General features: G+C 34.8%; 1 protein-coding gene across 1 annotated transcript in view; it reads right to left on the minus strand.

The window, feature by feature from the left end:
• Positions 1–17,303, minus strand: part of LOC133179097 (uncharacterized) — a 33,119-nt gene that overhangs the window by 13,457 nt on the left and 2,359 nt on the right. Inside the window, exons 2-3 of the mRNA XM_061313836.1 lie at positions 11,001–11,100; positions 29–141 (exon numbers count right to left, since the gene is read on the minus strand). Coding sequence (XP_061169820.1) covers positions 29–141; positions 11,001–11,100 — 213 coding nt within the window. The remainder of the gene's footprint in view (positions 1–28; positions 142–11,000; positions 11,101–17,303) is intronic.

Below are 17,303 nucleotides of genomic sequence, written 5' to 3' on the forward strand. Positions count from 1 at the left end.
GGTCAAATAAATAAAATTTGGTAGTTACCCCCACAAAACCCAGTACTCTCGGCCATACCGCTCATCATTGTCTGAAACGTTGGATTTGCTGCGCAAGCACTTTTGTGCGGCTCAATACAGCTTGTCAACTCTCTAACCGATCTGAAAAACACATATTTTTACATTATTATAATTGATGGCGTTAGAATTGTTAAACCGTACTCCTGGAGGAGTGGACGAGTGTATTTTTATCACTCTGTATTTTCTTCTTACTGGAACACCTGTACAGCACGGATATCTGCAACTGAGCCAAATCATAAGATATAACGTATTTTTAATAATTCATAATTCCAAATAGGAGAGTATTCGAATTCGCTCAGACTTGGTGACTGTGATTTGTGAATATTATTTAGTTGCAAGCTAATTCTAAACAGAAGAAAGGAGTAAATATACGATTCCGGCGGATACGATTCTCAGTAAATCCTACACTGAAACATACCGGTAACCAAGCCGCTGAACAGTGCTTTCCGCAGCCAAGCCTATCATATATTTCTCTGACAGTTTTGCGACAGTTAACGTCGACGACATCTTGAAAAACTTTTCGGGGGGTAGGCTTATATTTTGGTCCAAAACTCTATGTCCGACTTACATGTATGAGCTAGTACTATAAACATCGGCATTTTTCTGGGTGACAATATATGGTATTAATTTTTTGTAATAACTCTAATGATTATCATTAACATACACTTCAATGCAAGAAAGGTAGATCTAAGGTTACAATATGCATTACGCTTAAGTCTCTATAGATTTTATAGATCTCATTTTTGTTTAAATTGTCAATTACAAAATATCGATGAAATATGGAGATAACGAACAGCATTCAAGCTCAAAGTCCATTAAAACAATACAAATCAGGAGCAGAGCAAACACGGATCTCCAAAAACATCTGAGCTAGGTGGGATCAGGTGCCATGGAGGAGTGAGAATCCCCTGCCGATCAGTCACGCCCGCCGTGTGCTCCTTGTCATGATCGGGAAATAACAGAAAAATCCGTTGATAATACAGTGTGTAAATAATGACCTAATTAGGATGAAAAACCTCAGTCAGTATATGACTTAATGATAGATTGTATTTGCTGACAAGGTCATTGTATCGACCATAGAACTATGGAAAGTCAAACGTTGCAATATTCGATCTTTTCCATTGTAAAATTTTCCATTTGTGTTGTATAATTTTCTATTTGTATTGTATACTTTTCCATTTGTATTGTATAATTTTTGTTTGCATTGTATAATTTTTTATTTGTATTGTATAATTTTTATCTATATTCTATAATTTTCCATTTGCATTCTATGATTATTCATTTGAATTGTATAATTTTTATTTGTATTCTATATTTTCCATTTGTATTGTAAAAAATTATTTGAATTGTATAATTTTTCATTTGCATTGTATATTTTCCATTTGCATTGTATATTTTCTTATTTGTATTCGATAATTTTTCATTTGTATTGTTTCCGAGGATTGTTTATTTATTTCGTTACGAAGGATTTCATTGGTCAAGATTTTGCGGCTTTTAGCCTGTATCGTGTTGGAAATCAGCGAGATGTTCCGAGTGCTCAAAGCAAACTGGACTCATATGTATTTGCGTGCATCTTAGAGGACGGCCATTTAGTTGAAAAGGGAGCGCTGGCAGATGGCAAATAAATAATACATGTATGTCCTTAGAAATGTTGTCTGAGAAAATAAATAATTTGATCTTGACTTGTTGTACCCCTCTCCCCCCCCCCCCCCCCCCCAACACACACACCCAAGAAATGGAGTTTTCGGATTTGTGCAGATTTTCTTCTTTTTCTACTTCTTCTCCTTGTCTCTGGTCATCTTGGAAATAAATATTCTCTCCTGCAAGAGCATGAAAATAAATAATCTGATTCGACAAAATTTGCCCCCCCCCCCTTGAGAATTAAATGACCGTTCCTTAGCATCCACACCAATAGAAAAGAACAGTACACCCGAAACATCTCGCTTGGTTGAACACTATACTACAACAAGAGGCCCATTGGTCACATCGCTCACATGAGTAATTTTGGCCATACTGTTCTTTACCAGATTTCCCCCCTTGTAATACATATTGTGGCCCCGCCCTACCCCCGTGGGTCATGATTTGAACAATTTAGAATCTACACTACCAGAGGATGCTTTCACATAAGTTTCAGCTTTTCTGGTCTAGTGATTCCTGAGAAGAAGATTTTTAAAGATTTTTCCTACAGATGTCAATGTAAAACTTGGATTCCCTATTGTGGCTCCGCCCTACCCCGGGGGTCCTGATTTGAATAATTTAGAATCTTCACTACCCCAGGATGCTTACACGTAAGTTTCAGCTTTTCTGGTCTAGTGGTTCATGAGAAGATTTTTCATATATATTTCAATGTAAAACTTGGATTCTCTATTGTTATCCCGCTCTACTCCCGAGGGTCCTGATTTGAACAATTTAGAATCTTACTACCCCAGGATGCTTCAATATAAGTTTCAGCTTTTCTAGTCCAGTGGTTCTTTTAATGACCCCACCCTATTTTTTGTCTTTTCTTGATTATCTCCCCTTGTAAGGAGACTTGGCCCTTTTTTTAACAATTGAACCTCCCCTTCACCCAAGGATACTTTGTACCAAGTTTAGTTAAAATTGGCCCAGTGGTTCTTGAGAAGTTGAAAATGTGAAAAGTTTACAAACGGACGGACGGACAACGGGTGATCAGAAAAGCTCACTTGAGCTTTCACCTCAGGTGAGCTAAAAAAAAAAGACTATAATTTGACAAATGAAATCCTTCGTAACGAAAAAAATAAACAATACCTCGGATACAATACAAATGAAAAATTATCGCATACAAATAAGAAATTATACAATACAAATAAGAAATTATACAATGCAGATGGAAAATATAGAATATAAATAAAAAATTATACAATACAAATGAATTTTTACAATACAAATGGAAAATAAAGAATACAAATAAATTTTATACAATTCAAATGGAAAAATTATAGAATACAAATGGAAAATTATACAATCCAAATAAAAATTATACAATACAAATGAAAAATTATACAATACAAATGAAAAATTATAGAATATAAATAAAAATTATACAATACAAATGGAAAATTATACAATACAAATGGAAAACATCGAATATTGCAATGTTTGACATGCCATATAGAACTTACGAAATGATGACTTTAAACGAGACTGTTGATATTCTTGTTTCAACAACTTGTTTGTCAATAACTTACCTCGTTTTAGAAATTGTTCATACGTAAAGCATGCTCTTGCATATCAAATAATTATTGTTAATTGATAATACGTCGTCGATATATCTAACTGTCGAGTTGAAGGCCACAGCAAGAGATTTCTTTTTCTCATATATAAGGTTTTGAATAAATTCTGCTTTATATGAATACAATAAGAGGCCCAAGGGCCTTAACGGTCACCTGAGTATAAAACAACAATCCACAGAGGATCCATAAAATATAAATTGAAAGCTGCAAAAAAAAACAGGTTATACAATATAAATTAATTTTTTATCCAATCAAATGACGTGTTACAACCAAAATTAAATTATATTAAAATGACTTATCATGGTTTTGTTAATTTTGAGAAGATTTTTAAATGATCTTTCCTATAAATTCCTAATTTAAAAAACTTGATCATCTGTTGTGCCTCCTCCCTACCCGAGGGGGTTAAGATATGAACAAAATTGAATTAACATTACCCAAAGATGCTTGCATATAAATACGACAAATCATGGCTTTGCTATTCTTGAGAAGAAAATTGTTAAAGATTTTTCATATGTATTCATGTGTAAATCTTTGATCATCCATTGTGGCCCCACTCTATTCCCAGAGTCATGATTTGAACAAACTTGAATCTATACTATCTAAGGATGCTTCCATGTAAATATAACCAATTATTGTTTTGCTTTTTTGAGAAAAGAATTTTTTCAAAATTTTTCCTACGTATTCCAATGTAAAACTTTCATTGTCCATTGTGGCCCTACCCTACACCCGGGGATCATGATTTAAAATAAAGTGCCCCGCCACAGCATGATACGCCCGTCAAATATTGTTCAAAAATGATATTTCCATTCCTTATAATGTTTGATGTACATACATCTCCTGTGGTTTATGTATTAATTATATCAAATAATACATCATATATTTCTCCACTGGTTTTTGTTAGAGCTTAAATGCTCATCTGCAGCTTTGTTTATTGTATATTTTATGGTTGATTAACAATGATACAGCCTAATAAAACATCAAAACAAATCATGTTTATTCTGTAGACTATAAATTTGTCATCTTAGTGAGACATGACACTCTGCAATTTGTTGTAAAGATATTAAAGTTAAAAAATATATATATATTATACAATATCAAATTAGTTTTAATTATATTATACAATATCAAATTAGTTTTAATTATATTATACAATATCAAATTAGTTTTTATTATATTATACATATCAAATTAGTTTTAATTACTTTACATCAAATTTATCTTGAAAGTTAGACTAGCTAGGAAACAAAACTATTCAATTAAGAGGATGATTCCTTTGCCCAATTCCAAAGAGATATAGATAACACCTGCTTGATCAGAGATGCTCTACCAGTTATCTCCTTACACTAAATTCATTAATTTCTCTCTAATTTGACATGCTATTTTCTGTAATCAAAATTCTTCTTGACCAGTGCTTGATAATTACCCCCATGGGAGAGGTGGAATTTCTCTTATAACATTTGTTACAGATTGCTGTAAAGTATATAATGAAAAAAATAGGTATTTTGAGTGACTCAGGTGACCTGAAAATAGGTCTGCTATCAATGGGGCGCTATTGGTACCTATGGAAATTCCAACAGATTGTTGGAAGACCTGGTCTCCAAAACCACCTAGATATTGTCAATCAGAAACTCAAGCATCTTTTTAATATCAACTTCAGAGTACTTGTGTGTACAATCAGAATGTTTTTAACAAAATAATTTTGAAAATGACCAATGACAAGGTAAGTAAATTTACGAGTTCCATTTTTATTGAAAAAGCAGCTGTCAATGATGTCACAAAGCCTGGCCTTTAATTTATCGTGGGGAATGGTTGAATACAGAGTTGAAAAGTCGTAAGTTATTTGTTATTGATTTTGGTAAAATTTTGTGATTTCAAATGTTCCAAAAGTTCCTTGGAATTTTTAGGTATCCACATCTGATTCACACCACTTCTCGAATATTGCTGCACAGTACTCCTGAAGTTTCTCCTTCAGAGGAGATGGTAGAACATTTACCTTATGTATCTTTGTTTGTAAGATTTTTATGAAGTTTCGGGATTCAGCATAAATATGGTAATTCAAATTTATTTTGGTTGTTGGAATATTAAAAATATTCAAAACTGACATATGATTTTGAAGAATTTCCTCCTTAGAAAGGGAGCTTTGGGTATAAGATGGATTGCCACTTGTAGAATTAAATCCCAGATCTTCTAAAATACAATGTTATAATGAGCCTTACAAACAAAGACAATGTTGTTACCTGCTTTGTCAGCTGGGACAAGTACATACTGATCGTGTAGTCTATCTAATTCTCTTTTCACTTCTAAATTATTGATCACAGAAGGAAAGATGGTTTTCATATTGCCCCTCAATCGCTTAACATAAAACTGATACATTTAATCCATTCTGACGAAGTGTCAATGTCTTCTTTTTCTGGCCCATCGCCTGGCGTAATCTTCCACAGAATTAACAATATTAATGAAATTATGATTCCATTTGAAAGATCAGGGTTCACTAAGTTTTGGCCTTTTTAAAATAAGTGATTTAAGGTCCTCATTATTAACTATATTTACGTAACCAGTAATAACGTGTCCTTCAGGACTTTAGTTGTAGGGTGAAGAAGAACATGAACACGATGCCATGGAGGATTATGTTTCAGATGCTCAATATCCAGGCTCTGTAAAGTTTTCTTGTAATTAAAAAGTCTGGAAGCAATAGTCGATGTATATTTACAGGAAGAACAGGGTGTAGTCTTCAATGAAATAATCAAAACATACATGCACTTTGAAACAAAGGTAAATATATTGATTTGAAATTGGAACAAATTTTGGCAAAAAACCGTACCAACTTATAAGCGGGTCACTGGCTAATTCCACAAAAATTATCTGAAAAAAATCTAACCGAATCATAGGCGAACCGACTTTTCCGAAAATTTTATGGCATTCCTTCTCTCCTTACCATCTTGAAAAGTTGACATTTTCGTCCTTCTCAGTTGTAAACTCGCCAAACATTTCATAACAAGCTAATTCAGAGAATCATTGCATGTCCCCCGCTTAAGGAAAAAAAGAAGAGCATGTGCGTATGCCCCCCAGGGATGGGGTAATCGTAATCGAGTAATCGTAATCGATTGTAATGATTACTTTTTTCCAAGTAATCGACAGTAATCTGTAATCGAAGAGATTTTCGATTACTTGTAATCGTAATTTAATCGATTACAGCTAAATTTTTCAATGTAATTATAATTACTTTTTCGATTAGTTTCGATTATTTTATACATAAATGGATGTTATTTTGGGGAATTATTTCCAGTCAGTCACACATAAATATCAAATATAAACCACCTAGTGTAATGTTTGGATTTCCTAACTTTTAGTATCATAAGTTTAATAATGTTCTCAATAAATTTTGCATTATAGACCTACTGGTCTAGTATTAAATAATTCAGAAGCCTTTAGTGTATTTCAACCATTTATTAATAAAATAATTGTACAGATTTTTCGTGTGCAATTTGCATTTGACCCATCCTCTTGCTGCATGTCCTTTTTCATATTTCAGATGTAGAAAAACTTTGTCTTGTAATAGAAAATTATAAATAGCAAAAACAGATTTAAGTGCTGTATTAAATATAAATAATTTGGTAAATAAACTACATTGTACTCGAAAAAAAATGTCTGAAAATGTTTAAACTTCAAACTTGTGTTGTAACTTTAAAATTTGCAAAATCATTCTCATGTTTTCATTGAAAATTGTAAGGTTGCTTTTATATTAGTGAGAGGTTATAAGTGTCTGTAAGAGAGGGAGTGTGTCACTGTGTTTGCTTACATATATCTTAATTGGCTAATTAATTGACTGAGACATCCTTGATTTGCAGATAATGAGGTGTAAACCGTGAACTACCTAGTGTTTAACTTTTATTCCAATGAAGACAAACAATATTATTAAAACAATTAATAGCTATCAAAACACTTATTTCAATACAGAATGAAATTTTGTTATTTGTTTCATTACTTAAAGACACATTTAATTTACATGTTTATTACTAAGAGTTCTAATTTACTTTTTTTTTTTGAAAAAGACACGCACAGGAATGTTTAATGTGTACTGTCAACATACGGGCAGCCCAAATACTTCTAATGAAGTAATTCATAATAAAATATTAAATAATTTTTGCAACAAGTCAATAAATATGGAGGTTCAGATCCAAGGTTGAAAGGAATAATAAATTCCTAGGCATATTTTATTATAGGAATCATGTCTCCACTTTTCATGGTAGAGAATCCCTTATTTGGGCATTTAGTGAGAATGTTAGCCTGCCCAGAATAAAACTTAAAAAGGAGCACATTCAAACTTCAGTGAATAACATTTACCATTAAAATATTGCTTTGATATTTGAAGGGATAAAAACTTGGAAGTAATCGATTATTAATCGATTACATCTTCCAAAGTAATCGATTACAATCGATTATAGGTTAAAAATGAGTGTAATCGATTAATAATCGATTACACAAAATTCCTCTAAGTAATCGATTATTAATCGATTACATTTTTCAGTAATCGTGCCCATCCCTGATGCCCCCACCCCCGGATTTGCAGAGCTATTAAATGTATATTCTGAAGCAAATAAAAAAATTCTTTGGACCCCACCCCCACCCATCCCCACCCCCAGAAAACATGGACCTCTGTTAAGAAATAGTTTTTTTCACGGTTGGGGAAGGAGTTTAGGTTTTTAATTTATTTTTTTTTTTATGCTTTTTTAAAATTATTACTTTTTATTATTATTTTCTATTTTTTTATTATTATAATTTTTTTCTGGGCTGGAAATTTTTTTGACTGGGGCGGACACCCCCCCCCCCCCCCCGAAAAAAAATTTGGATCCACACCTACAAGAGGGTGGAGGAAATTGAATTTTTTTTTTTCAGATGCAGAAAGAATGTCAACCATGACCTTTCAGTTTTTGGTCTTAAGGCCACATAAATTTTCGTCCTAATTTGTTTAAAAATTTGGGGCGGGTGGGCGGATTTTATTTTCATTTCTATTACTGTAAACATCTCCATAACTATCTTTCCATATAAAATTTTTACATTGTAAATGCTAATATGGATACATAGATTTGATTGCTTATTCTTTAAAATGTGTTCAAAAAAATTTAATTCTTTTTTTATATAAAATATTTATCACACTGTAAGAATGATTTTATGAGATCGTTTGTACATGCCATATTTCATAACTGCTGGTATGATATTAGGCGTGGATCCAAATACTTTGTGCATATTGGTGCTTTACGTGTTATTCACTACTTTTCATTGGCCTTTCTCTAAATATATATTTATCGTTTGACCAACAAATATTTGTGCTTCGTCTGAAAATTTTACAGATTTCCACTGTCCTTATAATTATAACGTCCAATTTTGCCCCCCGCTTTCACTGAAAGTGGAGGATATTAATTTGTGTCTGTCTATCCGTCCGTCCGTCCGTCTAGCTGTATTTCTGTCTATCTGTCACACTTTCGTTTCCGGGCGATATCTCAAGAATCCTTTGAGCTTTTGCAATGAAGTTTCACAATTCCCTATTGCTTAAAGAAGACCCCAATTGATTTTGAGATCAAAAGGTCAAAGGTCAAAGTAATAAATTCATACATTGCCTGTTTGTAACACTTTCGTTTCCGGGCGATATCTCGAGAAGCCTTTGAGCTTTTGTAGTGAAATTTTATACCACAACTCGAACTCCCTATATGGCCTAAAAAAGACCCCTATTGATTTTGAGGTCCAAAGCTCAAGGACATAAATTCATACATTCTGTCTGTAAGTAACACTTTCTTTTTCGGGCGATACTTTGGGAAGCTTTTGAGCTTTTGCAATGAAAATTTATACCATAACTCCCTATGGCCCCGCCCGCCCCTCTCAAAGTGTCTCGCCCCGTTGATTTTTTTTTATTTTGGTCATTTTATTTTAATCAAAAGTCATTTGGAATTTTTTTGGCATCGATCACGCTCAAAGTTTAAGAGTTACTCCCTGTTTGTGTTTAAAGTCAAGTAGCACTATTTTTTAGCAGAGGAGCATTTGGAGAGTTATTACATATAAAAACACGTCGGCGGACTTCATATAATTACATGGTAAATCTATTAGAACTGTTTTATAAAGGCTAAATTAGACACCATGTGTTGTGTACAATTTTGGAGGAAAAAAACGGGGCGAAACGAAAGTGTTACAGACAGACAGAAATACAGCTAGGCGGACGGCCAGACAGACAGACCAAAATTAATATCTCCACTTTGAGTAAAAGCGGAGAACAAAAAGTGCAGTAATATGTGAATAATTTTTCCAAATGTCTCATCTATTTTCTCCATGATATTGGATGCAAACAAGCTGATGAATGATACATTTTTCTAATCCGAATTCAAAGCAGTATAAACGACCGATTTTCTAAAGAATACATACAATTCCTTAAATTGTTTAGGGATTTTTTTATTACATAGCACAAAATGCCGAAATGATATTTGTACATCTTACTAGCATGCAACCCGAAATAAATATAACATTTCCATTGTTCAGTGCCAATTTTTCTCCCGAGTATTTTTTTTCTCCATTGAAATACAGTAGATACAAGAATTACACATTATGTATCACCTTTTTAAAGAAATATTACTATTTAGAAAATAAAAATGGGTAATCCGAGATTCATGAATGTTATCCATAAGTAAGGTAATTTGGTTTGAGACTTTGCCCAAATGTCGATCATTTAACGAGTGTTCTGTTAATGTACATCCTAAATGCAACATTCATGCAAGTTTGGTCTGGTTAGGATTTATGATTACTTCAGAAGGGACTTGCTCCAAAAACGTCAACTGTTCAATCATCCGGAAAATTTAAGTCAGATTCAGCATCCGAAGCGTATTTTGATGCATCTTCCATTCAAGTTCAGTCACCATACATTTCTGGCTAATTGGGAATGGACCTGCTCCAAAATCTTTAACCTGGTTACTCACTGATGCATGATGCATGCACGTTTGATCAAAAAAGGGCTTATAGTTACTTGGAAATCAACCTGCTTTAAAACCTAAAACATGTTCATTCATCCAGAAAATGTCGGATAGATCCAGTTTCCGAAGCAAGTCCGGTTTTGTGCATCCCTAGATACATCATCGATCAAAGTGTAGTCTCCATACTGCTTACAGTTACTTGAGAATGAGACCTGCTCATAAAACTTTTAAGCTGCTTCAAACTTAAACCTATTCCAAATACCTGAACCTGGTCATTCTCCTGGAAAATATTGGCTGAAAATGCAGAAACTGAAACCTGAAGTAAAAATAAACATGCATCATCCATGCAACTCGGATCAATGGCGGGAATATTGTTACTTGGGAAGAAATCTGCTCCAAACGCTTTAGTCGGGACGCCAACTCCGACTTCGCGTCGAGGTGAACTATATATATATATATATATATATATATATATATATATATATATATATATATATATATATATATATATATATATCACTTTTCAAGTCAAATTTATGTAACTCCTAGGGTTTATGCTGTTTGAAAAAAAATGATTTAGTAGACACGTTGATAACAGTTTAAAAAGTATACGGTCAAATTAATACACGAGCTCATCAAATACACTGTGTTCAAAAGTGATCCATCCTGAGTGTGAGCTGTAACTATTGTATATATTTTAAGCAATTGTACGCAAAAATACGCAATTACTCACTTGCACACGGTCTGCGGATCTGGCGTTGAACTCGTGTCCATCATACCATACCCTTGAAAGCACTTGTTCACCTCTGTCAAGTTACATTCCGAAGACACCCCTAGAAGTTACAATAATTTCTGTGTAATTAAAGAATTACCATACATTCTTATCAAGAATTCAAATTCCACTGCTATACATATACTATACAAGAGGCCCATGGGCCACATCGCTCACCTGAGTAACTTTGGCCATGCTATTCTTTACCAGATTTCCCCCCTTTTAATATACCTATTGTGACCCCGTCCTACCCCCGGGGGTCATCATTTGAACAATTTAGAATCTACACTACCTCAGGATGCTTCCAAATAAGTTTCAGCTTTATTGATCCAGTGGTTCTTGAAAAGAAGATTTTTAAAGATTTTTCGTATATATTTCAATGTAAAACTTGGATTCCCTATTGTGTCCAGCCCTACCCCCAGGGGTCATGATTTGAACAATTTATAATCTACACAACCCGAGGATGCTTCCATATAAGTTTCAGTTTTTCTGGCCCAGAGGTTCTTGAGAAGAAGGTTTTTAAAGATTTTTCTTATATATTATAATGTAAAACTTGGATTCCCTACTGTGGCCCTGCCCTATCCCCGGGGGTCATGATTTGAACAATTTAGAATCTACACTACCCCAGGATGCTTCCACATAAGTTTCAGCTTTTCTGGAGTAGTGGTTCTTGAGAAGAAAATTTTTAAAGATTTTTCTTATGTTTTTCATTGTAAAACTTGGATTCCCCATTGTGGCCCCGCCCTACCCCCGGGGGTCATGATTTGAACAATTTAGAATCTACACTACCCCAGGATGCTTCCATATAAGTTTCAGCTTTTCTGGCCCAGTGGTTCTTGAGAGGAAGATTTTTTAAGATTTTTCGTATATATTTCAATGTAAAACTTGGATTCCCTATTGTGGCCCCGCCCTACCCCCGGGGGTCATGATTTGAACAATTTAGATTCTACACTACCCCAGGATGCTTCCACATAAGTTTCAGCTTTTCTGGCCTAGTGGTTCTTGAGAAGACGACTTTTTAAGATTTTTCTTACGTATTTCAATGTTAAACTTTCAATGTAAAACTTGGATTCCCTGTTGTGGCCCCGTCCTACCCCCGGGGGTCATGATTTTAACAATTTAGAATCTACACTATCCCAGGATGCTTCCACATAAGTTTCAGCTTTTCTGGCCCAGTGGTTCTTGAGAAGAAGATTTTTTAATGACCTCACCCTATTTATGTCTTTCTTGATTATCTCCCCTTGTAAGGGGACTTGGCCCTTTATTTTAACAATTTACACTCCCCTTCACCCAAGGATACTTTGTACCAAGTTTGGTTAAAATTGGCCTAGTGGTTCTTGAGAAGAAGTTGAAAATGTGAAAAGTTTACAGACGGACGGACAGACGAACGGACGACGGACAACGGGTGATCAGAAAAGCTCACTTGAGCTTTCAGCCCAGGTGAGCTAAAAACCTCGAACATCCGGACGCTTCACCATCTCGGACAAATATTTGTGGGGAACAGAATTTACATTTACATGTATATACCAATTATAAAAGGCCTGTTTCAATAACCCGGACGGTTTATTAATCCGGACGGTTTGTTCGGGAACACAAGCGTTCGGGTTAACGAAACAAAAGTGTACGGATATTCATATACCTTCAAATAATGTGCTGACTGTGATATTTTTTGACTATCTTTTCTTGTGTACCTCGATGCTGACACTTGGCGAAATCCTTTGCCAACAGCATACGCACTTCTCAGAAAAAATATAACCCTACCGTGATTTATTAGGTAGGGCCCTATTTATAAACGTTAAGTCAGGCCCGTAGGAAGCAATTTCACTTTGAGGGGGCAAAACCATACATTTTCAGTTGAGGGGGCACCATCAACTACCAAAATTCCCTGACAAGAAAAAAACAAGAGGCCCATGGGCCACATCGCTCACCTGAGCACATTGGCAAGGCAAAAGCACAAATCAGTTCAGTATTGAAAAGATTCCGGGGGAGGGGGGGGGGCTTGAATTTTAAACTACCTGATGATGCTTCCATGTCAATATATAATTTGTTTTAACAAATGGCTTTGTTGTACTTGAGAAGATTTTAAAAAAAAATTCCCATATATTCCTCTGTAAAAATTTGATCCCCCATTGTGGCTCCTCCCTATCCCAGGGGTCGTCATTTGAACAAACTTGAATCTACACTACCTGAGGATGCTTCCATATCAATATGACTAAACATAGCTTTTCTGTTCTTGAGAAGAAATTTTTTTCTATACGTTCCTATGTAAAACTTTTGATCCCCTTATTGGGCCCCACCCTACCCTCGGGGGTCATCATTTTAACAAACTTGAATCTACACTACCTGAGGATGCTTCCATATCAAAATGACTAATCATGGCTTTGCAGTTCTTCATCAGAACATATCTTCCTATATATTTCTATTTTAGACTTTTATCCTCCATTGTGGCCCCACCCTACCCCCGGGGGTCATGATTTGAACAAACTTGAATCTACACTACCTGAGGATGCTTTCATATAAATATGACCAATTAGGGCTTTGCTGTTATTGAGAAGAAGATTTTTAAAGATTTTTCCTATATATTTCTATGTAAAACTTTGATCCTCCATTGTAGCCCCGCCCTACCCCCAGAGGTCATGATTTGGACAAATTTGAATCTACACTACCTGAGGATGCTGCAATATAAATATGACCAATTAGGGCTTTGCTGTTATTGAGAAGAAGATTTTTAAAGGTTTTCCCAATATATTTCTATGTAAAACTTTGATCCTCCATTGTGGCCCCGCCCTACCCCCGGGGGGTCATGATTTGAACAAACTTGACTCTACACTACCTGAGGATGCTTTCATATAAATATGAAAATTAGGGCTTTGCTGTTATTGAGAAGAAGATTTTTAAAGATTTTTCCTATATATTTCTATGTAAAACTTTGATCCTCCATTGTGGCCCCGCCCTACCCCCGGGGGTCATGATTTGGACAAATTTGAATCTACACTACTTGAGGATGCTGCCATATAAATATAACCAATTAGGGCTTTGCTGTTATTGAGAAGAAGATTTTTAAAGGTTTTTCCTATATATTTCTATGTAAAACTTTGATCCTCCATTGTGGCCCCGCCCTACCCCCGGGGGTCATGATTTGAACAAACTTGAATCTACACTACCTGAGGATGCTTCCATATAAATATGACTCATCATGGCTTTGCTGTTCTTGAGAAGAAGATTTTTAAAGGTTTTTCCTATATATTTCTATGAAAAACTTTGATCCTCCACTGTGGCCCCGCCCTACCCCCGGGGGTCAAGATTTGAAAAAACTTGAATCTACACTACCTGAGGATGCTTCCATATGAGTTTCATTTTCCCTGGCTTTGTGGTTCTTGAGAAGAAGATTTTTAAAAGATGCTACTAAGATTTCACTAATTCTTCATTATCTCCCCTTGAAAGAGGGCGTGGCCCTTCATTTGAACAAACTTGAACCCCCTTCACCCAAGGATACTTTGTGGCAACTTTGGTTGAAATTGGCCCAGTGGTTCTTGAGAAGAAGTCGAAAATGTGAAAAGTTTACAGACGGACGGACGGACAGACAGCTAGACAGACGGACGGACGGACTACAGACAAAATGTGATCAGAAAAGCTCACTTGAGCCTTCGGCTCTGGTGAGCTAAAAAAGTCATCAGACGTTATTATTGAGGGGGCACAAGCATATAGCAGCTATGTTTTCTATAGTATTCTATATCGGCAAAATTATTTGGGGGCACGCCCTCCCCCCCCCCCCTCCCCCCGGTTCCTACGGCCATGATTAAGTGCCGTGGCCAACAGATCTCTTTTCTCATGTCAGTTGTCACATAATGTTAAGGAAATGGTTATATGAGTTCTATTTAGTGTTCCTAATAAGTAGATCATTGAAACTCTGTATAAGGTAGACAGGAATGAATGAGATATATTGTTTCTGTGGGGTTTTTTGTTTGTTTGTTTTTTTTATAATGTACAGACATTATTTTACACAAAAGATTGGTTTATTTTGATGAATCCTTTCATTATTTAAAGGTTTACAGTGCTGAACAGGGTTGGAAGTGGAAGGGATGAAACTGTAATGTGCTTGACGTTGACATTGGTATCACTGTGCATACAAGTATATCTGTTTTTCAATATCAATTCAGGAAAGTGTTTTCAGCATTGTGTTGTTCAATGTAAGGCCATTCCAAGTTTTTCTATGTTTAGCGTCCGCGTGCGCCTTGATTTTTGACACCCCTGAGCAGAAAAAAACAACAAACAAAATCAGGAGTCTTGAAACTGATTCTTTGGTCGAAATCTTTAAATTCTGTCAATTTCTCTCTGTATTTGTCTAGAAGCTGTCATATTAGGTATATATTAAGCATTTACTACAATGTTTTAATATAATGCTCAGGAATAGATCTTTCTTTGAGAAAAATAGATTAATGACATCAAATCCTTTGAATGACGTCATTTTTCTAGACTATAAAGTCTCTGTTCTAATTTTTGTGAATTTTGAATTTTGAAAGATGGGTGGACACTTAACAGAGAAAAAAGACTTGGAATGGCATAATTTTAATGTTGAACATGTTGAAAATAACAATATGCAATTATTTCAATTTTTAAGAAGGTGAACATGTTGAAATGGACGATATTCAATTATTTCAATTTCTAAGAAATCGGTGGATCCAATGCACAACTAAAAATTTAAATATTTCAGTTTGGTACCGTTTTTATGTCGCCTGCAGAGCAGATTGACACTGAGGAATCGCTTAATTCGGCATCTGTCTGTCTGTTCTCATCCAAGGTACACTGTGAGGTAATATGTGCAAAAGATAACAGTACGAGGTAACTTTCGGGTTTTAAGGACAGATGATGCAAACAAACTTTTATCAAAATTTTGAAAATAACAACTTAAGCCATGTTTATATAAGTAAAATAAATAAGTTAACCGCATGGATTTAAAGTTTCACAATAATGGGATTTAAGGTCAGACGACATCTTCCTCAAAAATATATAACTTTTCCCAATATTTTGTGATTGAAATATTGCTACTTTAAGAAGTTGCCTCACAAAAAATTGGGGTACATTGATAGGCATTTGTGCAAGATTCCGGAGGATGGTATTTCATATAAAATTATAATCCGATACTATAGATCACTTGAACTGCTGATATCACTATTTTTGGTCTTTATATTTTTCAGACATTTTGAAAAAAGTTTAGAAAAAAATATAATGATAATTATATTTTTTGGGGGTATATTACAAAGAAATTCAATGCAAAAAACAAATATTCGAGAATTCTGAACATCATAGAAAGTTTACAATTTCTTAATATTTTAGAAATTTATTAATCGCATCATTTACAACCAAAATAGTGTTTCATTTTTGTTGCCGTCACTTACGTTGTCCACCAGAAGTACTTAAGAAATATGTATTTTTGTGCCCCCGTAATTGAAGATTCGGGGTCATAAAGTTTTTGCCCTGACCGACCGTCTGTCTAGCTGTCTGTTTGTCCGCAAAAACTTTAACCTTGCCCATAACTTTTGATTGGTTGGAGCTATGGCTTTCATATTTCACATGTGTATTCCTTGTGACAATACCTTTCTTTGGGTACCACCTGCTTGACCTTGACCTTGGGGTTTGACCTAATTTTGCAAAACTTTACCCATTACTTTGGACATAACTTTTAAACAGTTGGTGTAAGGGCTTTCATACTTCACAGGTGTAATTCTTGTGCCAAAACCTTTCTTTGGATATCACCAACTTTGACCTTAACCTAAGAGTTTGACCTAGTTTAGAAAAAAACTTTAACCTTGACAATAACTTTTGAATGTTGGTGTTAGAACTTCACAGATGTAATCCTTGTGACAAAACCTTTCTTTGAATACCGACAACTTTGACCTTGACCTCCGAGTTTGACCTACTTTTGGAAAACATTAACCTTGGCCATAACTTTTTAAAAGTTGTTGAGAGGGCTTTCATACTTTACATATGTATTCCTTGTGACAAGACCTTCCTTTGCATACCAACAATTATAGCCCATTGACCTTGACCTTGGAGTTTGACCTACTTTTGGAAACTTTAACCTTGGCCATTACTTTTGAATAGTTGGTGCTAGGGCTTCATACTTCACATATGTAATCCTTGTGACAAGACATTATTTTGGATAACAACAACTTTGACCTTTGACTTTGACATGGAGTTTGACCTACTTTTGAAAAACTTTTACCTTGGCCATAACTTTTGAACTGTTGGTGCTTTGGCTTT

This window comes from Saccostrea echinata, unplaced genomic scaffold (genome assembly GCF_033153115.1).
Source record: "Saccostrea echinata isolate AGI-Se365-2 ecotype Australia unplaced genomic scaffold, CSIRO_AGI_Sech_v1 ptg000004l, whole genome shotgun sequence".
Classification (NCBI taxonomy): domain Eukaryota; kingdom Metazoa; phylum Mollusca; class Bivalvia; order Ostreida; family Ostreidae; genus Saccostrea; species Saccostrea echinata.